This window comes from Schistosoma mansoni, chromosome W (assembly GCF_000237925.1).
Source record: "Schistosoma mansoni strain Puerto Rico chromosome W, complete genome".
Classification (NCBI taxonomy): domain Eukaryota; kingdom Metazoa; phylum Platyhelminthes; class Trematoda; order Strigeidida; family Schistosomatidae; genus Schistosoma; species Schistosoma mansoni.
In genome coordinates, this window is record NC_031502.1 from 8087364 (window position 1) to 8099796 (window position 12433).

A 12433-nucleotide genomic window follows, 5' to 3' on the forward strand; every position below is an offset into this window, starting at 1 on the left:
TATGTTCTCCATTTGGTTTTAAGCATCATTGGTGAATAACGTAAAATGACTAACTGGATGTGATACCTCCTCAACTACGTAGTCTATTTTGCTTGACAATTTAAAAAATTAGAAGCAATTTTTTTAATTGTCGATAGAGCTTTCAACTGTTGAATATGAAGATTATATGGAGATGTAATCTTCATCTCAGTAAAATTTAATCAAATAATCATCTACCATTCCATCTATAATAAACTGGAAACGTCATCTGTTATCTTTAATTTAAAGAGAAAACTTTATTTCATCGATAATATTTCATTACAGTTGTTGGTAATTTTTACTATACACTAATTTTAATAGGAGAAGTATTGAAGCATAAGTATATGAAACTGCCTTCAGATTGTAGAAACACATCATAAAACCAATTAGCTTTCGTCTACGAAGAAAAATTGATAAATTAATAAGATATTATTGATTCAAATAATATTTTTCTTCTGAATAACTAAATAAAGACTCAGTATAATGTATGTCTTTACGAAGATAAGAAAAACATCAAACGATCGTCCTCAATATTTGAAATGAAACGGGTTCACAATAGGACAGAAATTTTTACAAGGTTTGTGGATATGAATTATTTTGAGAATGTTGGAGAATTATTACTGAACATAAGGTGACTTTTATGTTCAACCTTTGACTCTGTAAATATGAAGCGTGGTAGTTATGTAGCTTGGTAGCATGTTTTTTCTTGTTAATGTACCAATGAAAAAATGGAATAAACCTTGAGTAAGATATGTTCTTTAGATTAGAAAAAATCGCTGCATTGCATTATTTATTCCTACTCTAACTTGTTTTAGTCAGTCGGCCATATACAACGTATAATCTTTAACATATGTGTACTAGTTCAAGTTGCCATATCAAATCAGCCACGCAAGATGAAGTCATCAGGGCAAATGCCAAAATAGAAGTAGTAGAAATAGTCTCGTTCGTAGTATGAAAGGTCAGGTATAGATAGTTAGTTCGAGAAAAATGGATTCTTGGAGGAACAAAGACGTGTAAGATAACTTGAAACCTAAGGTCTAATGGAAGTTAAGGAATGAATGTTTCACCATAGATCAAATGGAAATTTTTAAATGTTTTTGTATTTTACTTTCAGAGACATGTTAGCAATGAATTTTACTGACGGTCGAACTGGTCATTTGGAATTTAATGAATATGGTGATCGTATTAAACCAATTTACGATATTGTAAATGCTCAAATAACTAATCAGGACATAAATAATTTATCTGCACAAAAATCATTTGAGTTTGAACGGCCGACATTAGTTTCTGTTGGAAGTTACGGTGTACATCAAGTATAAACGCATATTTATATGATGAGTGATTCGTTTCAGTTTACATATTTTGTGTTATATTTTAGAAAACCGTTATTATTTATAAGTTGATTGTTATATTTAAGTAGTTCGTTATCAACCTACTATGACACATTTTATTTTACAAACAGGCGGAGAGTATATTAGAGGTGTTGTGATCTTTGAGCGGAATGGTTTAATTGTGAAGCTTTGATTGCTCTTCCGAACAACGTACTCCCTTTGAAGTAAGTATTGATGATATTGATCAGAAGGACAATGAAAGCTTCCCATTTAAAGTGTTTAACTCAGAGATCACGAAACTTTCAACATCCTCATCCTGAGCTAAAAATATTCCCCATTACTTCCCATCAAATGTGATTTTCGTAAAAAATGATCTTATTCTGAAGAACATGTAGAAACTAGGTTGTATTTAATAGGTGTATCATCGTAGTTTTTGCTCCAATGACAAATATTTAGAAATTTTTAAAGATATTCTGCACGGAACTGTCTGGAGGTTTAAATTCCTGTTTCACAGTAATTATTTAACAAGGTTAAATAAAGAAAAGTAAGTCCTTGAATAAGAAAGAGAGAGACACTTTGAGTTATTTTAATTATAAAAGTAAGTCCCCTTGTACATCTTGTCCCTTAGTGGTCAAGATCAATTAGGATACCATTAAAAACCAATGAGCACTGGAGAGCTGTTTCGTCACAGTAGGATTTACCAAGAAGTCCTTTTGATTCGATGAAATTTTTCTAGGGATAAACTCCACGTTTCCAAATAATCTAAGTGTTTCGTAACCAGTAATTTCAATTACACCTTCATTTATTTAGTCATTCAATTGTAAATATTTTAGAATAATTTCTATCAAAGAATTAACTGGAGTCTTTTTCTATGTTGTAATTTTTTCCAACATGACTGGTATGGTATGACTCATACCATGCCATACACTCGACACGTCGTAGTATGATGTAGTGGTATTTTCGTCGTGGAAAACTATACATTTTACATGTAACCCAACAAAAATGAAGCCCTCTATCATGTATTACGATAGCGTAGATAACAATTCACGCTTCATCTTTGGCTAGTGGACAGGTTCAAGGTCAAAATCGCGAACGTGATTGTATTTTTATCCTCACCCGTGTTTATTCATATGACATTTAGAAAGAGAATTCAAAGCAATCGCTAATTCCGTATTTAAGTATCTCGCCGATTCCAGTCACACGTTCCCGCGGAGGACTAACATACTTTTTAAGTAATTATATATACTACTGAATTACTCAGATTGATTAAATTGTTTTAGAAAATCCTCTTTTCTGAAATGCTTTTGATTCCTCTCTAATGACATCACGGGTTTCATTTGTTCTTTAAATTGTTCAGACGAATAATGGTAATATTAGTCAGTAAAACAAACTTATTGTTCAGGTGTATTTGTCGATTGTTTCTTAATAGTCAAAAACGGTTATTGTTAGTTAGTTTATAAAAAATCTCATTGGAAGGACTAACGAACTACTAATACGCTTCATAATATATCTTAGAGTAGACGATTGCTCCTATTTCCTTGGCCAGTCAACATAGATAGCTTCTTAGTCATCCCTCTAAGAATACCAGCTAATTCAGAAGTCATATACTGAATAAAGTATTTATTATAGGCACCAAAAGAATATGAACTAGATTAACAACTATATAGTATCAATGATTATTTAAGTAAAGATCAGAAAATATTTATAAAAACTGTATTGGACTAATAGGATGGTAGTATTTGAGATCGCTTGATCATTAAAGGAACGTAGAATAGCAAATTTTGTCCAAGAAAACGCAACATTAAAAAGAAATATAGTAGTGACTAGTGGATTATTTTGCAATATCACTCGACTCATTTTTGAGGAATTCCAGTAACACATAGTCCCATTTGAATTACTTGATGATCGATGGGCATTTATTATTTTTCTCCACACGGAAATTGTTATAATTCAAAGTAGCGAAACGATTTCCCTATTCACTATCCATACTACAAAACATATGATCATCAGAATTACATATTGGCCTAACCTCAGTTATATCACATCAAAAACCCCAAGAGACATCGCTGTCTAGGAATTCAACTCCTTGATATATTATTACCAGCGTATTACATATCCTTTTGTTTCGAATTAAAGAATTAATTCAGCAATTAATAAGTGCATAGTACTCTCATCATAATTTGTTTTATTAGCCATATGATTTGAGTTTTTTCTTATCAAAAAATGACTTTATGTCATGATTTAAAATTTTATTATCTTCAATCCTTAATTGAAAGCCAACTCCTATGGAATGGATATCTGATGAACCTCATCCTTCTTTGTTGTCAATCAATTTAAGTAAATTAATTTGGCCAGGTAATAGTATTGTGAAACGACAACAGTTGGTATGTATACAACGTGCTAATGATGGAAAATGTCAAAAAACTGAAAAACGACTGGTGCATGCAGCACCGATTAGTTTTAAAAAGAAAACACATTTAAAAGTATGTATATGTTCAAAGTCTCACAAATATTTTGATTATTATAGAATGCTTTTTGCAAAGTTGAATGTATTAATATTTACATATATTTGTTTAATTAACTGGTTAGCATACGTTTTATAATGTATCACCTCTCATATCAATGATCATTTTGTAAAGAATTCTGAGTGAATTCGATCTCAACCTGACGTATGAAATGTTTATATTCCTACCAAAACTATGAAATCCTTAATCAGATATTCTCACTTTATTTCAGATCATGTTGGGAGCAGTACCTACAAATAAACTCACCACCATTAGCATAGATAACATAGTTCCCTATCTTCGGTTGTTGAGTATGATTAATTTATTATAATTGTAGAGTAATACTGATACTCAGTCAATAAAGTGTTACGATTTTCAATCAGACGGACAGTCTTGAGAATTAAAAACCATTGATTAGTAATTAAAAGTAATTTTGTCGATTTTCTGACTCAGAATTTTTCTATCCGTCGCACGAATGGTATCTTTATGTTTAGTCATAATATTAATAGTAATGGGGGATTGATGAAATTTGAACTTTTGTTTTACATACAAGTTCAGTATGACCAATATCTTTTGTAATTATGTATTTTATATTGGTGACTTTAATGGAAATCCATTATATTCATTTATTTACATCTCCTAGTACATAGATACTATCTTGAAATTTTCGGCAAGAATATATCGTCTATAATGGTTAGTAAATTTAGGAGTCTAATTACATATCCAAATTCGGCACTGGAGAGATTTAGTGTCATTTTACAAGTTATTGTAGATAATATTAATAATACATTTTTGTATTAGTTGTTTGGGTCTTCCCATTAGTGTTTAGGACTGCATCTGATATATTGACTTTATTTAATAAATGAAATTATCATACGCATTCAATAGTACTTCTTAGCCTTGTCGATTCCTTGGCCTTAAACCATTATTATTATCATGAACTATTATTATTATGACTATTATTGTAGTTCGTATTTCAAAGTATTCCCTCTCTCTTTAATTGTGTCTTATATCCTTATAATTTTAGTCATATTTGTTTCTGATATCATTTCGTTTCATTTAGCCCCTCTATTACCCTTAATTATTGTATCCAAAAAATTTTAATCACCTTACATCACTCAGATCATAATCCGTAGCTAACTTATTAATTTTACAAGGCTCTTTTTATTTTCATACACACAATCTTTTATTGTTATTATCCACATTACGTAATCCAGGATTATAATCTTTCTATTACATCATCGTGTTTATTCCTTGTTGATATGTCCTCACGGAACTAATAATAAAGTATACATATATTCTCTAAACTTCGTGCCTTTAATATTTCAATGGGGAGTAAATGTTAAATGTGACATTGAATACGAAATGATTGAAAACTGTGAGTTAATTTTGATAAGTTTCAAAGCCATGTAATTTAAAAATTAGATATATCATCAGTAAGAGAGTTGTAGAATTGTAGTATTTTTATCAGGTGAATTCACGAGTCGACTAAGCTAGACCACCATTGGAAACTGTTAGGTGTCGGCTCAGTGGTCTAGAAGTTGAGCGTTCGCGCACGAGGCCGAAAGTCCTTGGTTCGAATCCCGCGTGCGGGATCGTGGACACGCACTACTGAGGCGTCCCATACAAGGACAAGACGACCGTCCAGTGTTCCCAGGTTTTCAGTGGTGATCTGGCTTAGATCAACTCGTGAATTAGATATATGTTTACATATTAATGGGCACAAAAATATCATATTGATTTAAGCTAAGTTTACAAAGTGTAGTGAGATGAAAATACAGTAACCTAGTTAATTATGCAATAAAACAATTTAACTATAATAATCAAATTAAATGTGTAAAATGTTTTTCTTTACTGGATATTGACCACAAGTTCAGGTGAAATTTATGGTAAATTCTTTTTGAAAATAAAACGGGAAAACGGAATATTAATTTAAACAATTCTTGAAACCGTGGCGAGTGGAGTCTAATCCTTGTCGGATAGAGGCAAGTATATATCTCAGAAAATGAATGAATGGTTGCCCAAGATCATAGATCGGTTGAAGTCAGACATTAACACCGTTTGATGCCGGCTCAGGGGTCTAGAGGTTGAGTGTTCGCATGCGAGACTGAAGACCATAGGTTCATGTAATGCGCGAGGGATCGCAGATGCATACTACTGAGGCGTCCCATACTAGGACGAAACGGCCGGCCAATGTTTCTAGGTTTTCGATGGTGGTCTAGCCTAGATCGACTCATGAATTCAACTATTAAAAATTCTTGAGAAATAAAAATAAACAAACGTCGAGGTTAGAATCAAATGTTTATTACTATTAATGATTGTCTTTATCACATTCTACGATAAAGAAGTTTTTTACGGTAGGAATATTGTTTCATCGGTTATAGTCTTTCAAGAAAACAAATAAAATTTTAATATGATTTGGTATTTTTACCTTGTACGATATGTCTTAACTAATGTAACATCATTTGTTCTTCAAAAAAGAACACACAGGTGATTGTGAATTATCATAATCCGATTAATTCACTTTTGTATTGGATGTTCGAATCCGATTTACCCAAAGTTATTTGTTCATTTAAAAATGTTCATATACATGTAACATTGATTGATAGGTTTAATATATTTGGATTTCGGTTAACAGTGAGATCCAGGACATTTATTATGTTATGTTTGGAACTCATCAGTCGATTGTATCTGCATAGCAATGTTGGTGTTTTCACGAAGACTTAAGCCCAGCAACATTTCCAAATGCCAACTCCCTATCAACTTAGCTACTAAGTCAAGATAGCCAGTGATATCAACAATTAAAATATGATAAAACTTGGGTCTACAAGGTTATGTTAAGCCAATCTGGTCAGTATGTTATGTATACTAACACAGATGGATCAGTTCCAATGGTTAAAATCAACTAAGAGTAAACACTACTTCTTAAATATACTAGGTGACTCATGCTGTAGTTCAGATGAGAAAACTAGCTCATTCCTAATCTCAAAATGATCTCGCTGACAACCATGACTTGGCAACAAATTTAGATTTAATAATTTGTACCTATTTCCGAGTTATCATTTCATAAAAAGGTTTTACAATCAAATACGCGAAAATTGCAATCTAAATATACTCAATCATTACGTAAAATTTGTTTTAATCTTTGCAATTGTATAATGTTTGATTTTAATTTTTTCACAATACAAGTAATTTAATATGGCCAAAATGTTGTTCGAAATGATTTTTCAATGTAACCATGAATATTCTAATAACCTTATAAACATTATTTTCGTAATGAAGATGTGTATTGTTGATAATTGTTAATTGTTATAAAATATAATATTTCTTCTATTAAAAATTGATTTGTCCCATTGTTTTTTTCTCTAGGTTGTAACTATTGAAAGTGTACCATTCGTACAAACTCATCCAAAATTAAGTGATAAATGTAATGAATCTGATGATCCCTTAGTTTTTAAAACTGAAATTGAATGTACTCACACTGACCCGACTACTGGTACGTCAATTGTTTTTATTTAAAAGATAAAGATCTTTTTATTATTCCTATATACATCTTTGAATAATGATTAAGAATAAATATATTGAAAATTGTTGTGTTATTGCTTAGTTTTTTCACATTCAGTAAATAAGTGACTAATATTTCATTTGTAACTGTTTTGGATACATTTATTTACTTTGATAGTTCTAAACAAAAGAAGGATGGTAAAACTTGTAGGATAAAATTAATTAATCGTTTTTACCTGAAACCTTTTTATCGTCTACCGACAGGTTACAAATAGTTTATATATACTTTAATTAGCGACATTGACATGGATGTTCAAAGAGGAACTGAAAATCGAGATGTTTGACGAAAGACATAAACAGCTATATTTAATAAATAGTTAATGTAACTGATGATCAGCTGAGTAGTGACTAATGTCGTTTTGTCTAATTTTTAATTACTGATCGAATTCTATAGATTAATTTGGAGTATAGTTAATGGTCTTTGTTACACGATATCATGAGCACTATGTTGAGGTGTTAGGTGATCAAAGGTAGTTAACAGAGAACTTGGACCTAGATTTGGTGTTAGTTTGGACTCGTCAATAAGACATTTCTGCAATCACGAAGAGATCTGGTTCTTCCTGGCGGCTTCGAACTCATGTCAGCCAATTTCACTACTTGAGACGTTATCACTAACTTATTTGTGTCACTAATAATAATAATTGATAGGTAATGGAGACTGCTATAGAAGTCACCGTCATTGAGCATTACTGATGTGACCGGTTCATACAGAGGGAAAGCATGATAAACTACACTTAGAACTATTAGTGATAATTGTTTTAAAATGATAACGCCAATTGCTGAATTCTAATTTTGGTAGTCCACTAGAATTTACTTGGTAATTTGGTTTGATAATAACGCCTCCTTGAAATCATGAACCGATCTAAGTTAGCCCACCATTGTGAAGCCTGAAGGCACTAGAACGGCTTTTCTTCCTAATACAGAATTATTCAGCGGTTCGCTCCCACTGCCCCGCATGCGGGAGTTGAACTCAGGACTTCCGGTCTCTTGAGCTAACTCTTAATCTCTAGACAACTGAGCCGGTATTCAGAGATGTTAATTTCTAACTTCAATCAATCTACGACATTACACGACAATCTTCTTTACTGACAATAATCATGTTATTTGGTTGTGTAGTTGCTCATTTTTATTGTAGTTATTATACTTAATTATGAATTTTAATCTTCTGGCTCATGTGACTAGATTTTCAATGTTTAGTTGTTATTAGTAAGGTTGCTTAATTTCCTATTTTTTTGTGCTAAATACAGCAACTGATCAGTCTGTGTTACCATGCGTGTATCATGAGCGAATTGTCTCGATATAACTTCAGATCTAAAATTCTGTTGACAATGACAAGCGCTCGCGTGCGAGACTGATAGGTCCTGGGTTCGGATCTCGTGAGGCGGGATCTTGGATACGCACTGCTGAGGAGTCCCACAGTAGGACGAAACGGCTGTCCAGTGCTTCCAGGTTTTCCATGGTGGTCTAGCTTCAATTGACTCATGATCTCAACTATTGAAATGAAAAACTGGTTTTTAAACTGAGTATTATGGAAAAAGGCAAAATAAATGACATAGAGAGGAAGAACGTGTATATTTGAAATGCTAGTGGCACTGCAAATCGTTTTTTTTCAGTCGACTATGATGTGCAATCATATCTTGGATGAAGTAATAATTTAACTTCGTAAATGAGTTGAATCTGTTGATTAAAAGTGATTAATTTAATGATATTGTAAGTAGGTTTAAACACTATGCTATTAATCAATATCAAATAGTACTCAGTTCAACTTAAGCAGATCTAACTGATAATCTGACTGCAAAGAAGTCATTACAAAAATCAGTTTGTTCAGACACCATTTTGATGTGTTTCTAGAGTTAACTAAGGCTTTATCAATCGTCTTTATGTCTCTACTTGTGTCATCTGATACATGGTTTCCCTTTTGAAGTACTAAGATTGTCACAGTTACAGCTCTAGATTTTTTATTTCGATTCGCTTGTGCTAATACGATAATATGTTAATGTACAGCTATAAAGAATAAGTAAAAAAAAATGCAAGTCTATATTAAGCTGATAAATATTCTAGAAGTAAGAAGAATAATTAAAACAGCATGAATCAATAGTTTAAGTGATCTATGGATTCGTGGTTTGTATGATTGTGCAGGTTTGAATTATTAATTTATGAAACTATACATTTTTTACCTTATTTCTTTAAAAAAAAATAGTCAATAGCCACTTTGCCTTTCCATTTATGTTTTTATTGTCACTAAGATTTCGAACTCTTGTTCAGTTCATTGAATAATCAATTTACGTTGTCAATCTAATCCATTCAGTTCCCTAAAACTTAATCATAATCTCTTATTTAGTGCAAAGTATCATTTTTTTCTTAATTCTCCTGAAGTGCATAAATGCTGTTTAATCAATCAGCACATTTCACAGCGTCACTAACATTCTTTATTGATACCATTTACTAAATAATTTAGTTTCAAATCGAGCTAATTCTTGAAGTGAGGTTAAGACCAAATCTGTTACATAATTGTGCGTCTGTCTCTGGTTGATAATCCATTTTTCCATAGTTACAGAACTTCGAATTCAGAGATAAAACTTGTCAATTATAACTAACTAATGAAGTCAGATATTTTGGATATTCTTAATTTCATTTTAATGTATTTTTTTCAACCTACGTATAATTTCTAAAAAGTCTGATTTAAAAATGACTTATTTTATACACAATCATTTTTTGTCAAATGTTTTTATCTGTTAATGTTTTCTTTTTTTCTTCAACTTATCTTGAAGGCATCAAGAAACATTATTGCTGTTATGGTTATTGTATTGATCTTCTTCGATTATTGGCTAATAGGACTGGACTAGAATTAACTTCTACACCATTCACATATGATTTACATTTAGTTGGTGATGGACAAGTAGGTGATGTTGATGAAAATGAAACACATAAATGGACTGGTATTATTGGTGAAATTTTGTCCGGTACAGCTGATCTAGCTGTTGCACCAGTCTCTATTACACCAGAAAGAGCTGCACGAGTTGAATTCACTAAACCATTCAAATATTTAGGAATAACTATTCTAGTGAAACGAGTAAGTTCTGATTTGTTATTTGAATAATAAGAGTAGAGTTTTGTGGGTATTTTTGAATTTTACAATCCCTGACACAAACTGATATCAATTAGGCAACCATTGGAAACTAGGAGTTATTGGAAGGTTGTTTCTACCTAATGTATGACTTTGTAGTAGTATGCTTCTGAGAAATCTCCAGGGTCCGGATCCAGGATCTTTAGACATCGCGGCAAACTCTTGGTTTTTATATCACTGAGTCAGCATTAACTGGTTTACAATTCTAATTTCAGTCAGTTCGCACTGTTACTCAATCATCTTTTGTGGATACATATTGTCGAGGGACCCTGTGATAGGAAGAAACCATTGTTTCTTCGTTTTAATGTTTGTCTAGCTACATTCATTCAGTGATGTAAGAAATAACATTTAAACGTTTAATTGTAAACTTCAAATTACATGGTTTTTATTTTATGTTTTGTTCCACTGTAGTTTAGAAAACGGCTACTAAGTATGGTCTGTTCGCGAATACTGAAAGATTGTACGTTTCATACACATATAATATTAGACCTGAGGTTTACTATTAATCAGGCTCATGTTCAGTGAAGGGATAATGAGATTCGTAGAAATAATTAATAAATGCAAACGGAGACCAGTTGATCCAATTTTAAGTTAATCTTGAATTTTCACAGTTCTAATTACTTTAGCCGTCAAAATAGTCGAGAAGGAAAAAAAAAGATCATCGCTAACTGCTCATAAAACAAATTAAAATTAATGTCACAAGTTTCAAAGTCAAACTGAACTATAGAATGCTTCAAATTATATGACAGATATATTAGTATAAGGTTGTGGAGATTGTTGAGTTTCACTAAAATTATGAACCGATAGTGTTAGACCACCATTGAAAACATAGAAGCACTGGACAGCCGTTTTGCCTTAGTATGGAACTCCCTAGCAGTGTGCATCCATGACAAATGTCCGGCTAAAGTTAGGGTCATGGGTGATGTTGGAACTTCTAGAACCTCTCGGTGTACACCTAGTATAATAAGACACTATATTCGTCCAAAACATTTTTACAATACAATATATAATATACACTTTGGTATGCTTTATTTTTTTCATAGGAACGTGCTCGATCCAATCTTGGCTCATTCCTTCAACCTTTTGAAAGTTCACTATGGGTTCTTGTAGCCTTATCTGTACATGTTGTCGCTTTTGTGTTATATTTGCTCGATCACTTTTCACCATTTGGTCGAACAAATTCTGATCTTGATATGTCTGTTGATGGAAGTGGCAGTTATTCAACTTTACGCCAGTTTGACAATGAAAAACAACTTAATGACAAAAATACACTGACTCTAACTCACCTACGACAACAACAGCAACAAAAAGAAGACGAAGAAGGTATGAATTTAAGTAGTGCAGTGTACTTTGCTTGGGCCGTATTATTGAATTCTGGAATTGGTGAAGGTACTCCACATTCATTTAGTGCTCGTGTTCTTGGAATGGTATGGGCTGGATTTGCTATGATAATAGTAGCTAGTTATACAGCCAATTTAGCTGCATTTCTTGTTTTGGATAGACCTGAAGCATCTATTTCTGGAATCGATGATGTTCGAGTGAGTTACTGCTGTGAGGATGATCTTGATAATGCAAAAATACATCTTAATTGTTTTTTGACTTGTATAAATGGAATTTAAAGTATTTGGCATTTAAAGAAAATTTTCTCAGGATGTATTAGCTACTACATTTTTTGACGGTTCTCAACTCTGAAGTTTTTCTCTACTTTTTTCACAATTTTGGTGATTTTACCATTAAAGTATGAACTACATTCAACAGATGTCAGCGTTAAATACAGTTAAAGTATACTTGAACGCTGATACATTGCACCTAAAGGGCCTTATAACCTAGGCCCAACCAGGCAGAGTCATATCTTATCACTATTTTCGAAAATTCGATCGATAACCTTA

General features: G+C 32.1%; 1 protein-coding gene across 1 annotated transcript in view; it reads left to right on the forward strand.

Annotated features, from left to right (window-relative positions):
* Window positions 1-12433, forward strand: part of Smp_126350 (putative glutamate receptor, NMDA) — a gene marked incomplete at both ends in the record, with an annotated part of 34962 nt that overhangs the window by 5221 nt on the left and 17308 nt on the right. The window contains 6 exon segments of the mRNA XM_018800109.1: window positions 1133-1140; window positions 1146-1331; window positions 3626-3832; window positions 7223-7349; window positions 10189-10490; window positions 11588-12082. Of these exon segments, the coding sequence (XP_018653955.1) occupies window positions 1133-1140; window positions 1146-1331; window positions 3626-3832; window positions 7223-7349; window positions 10189-10490; window positions 11588-12082 (1325 nt within the window).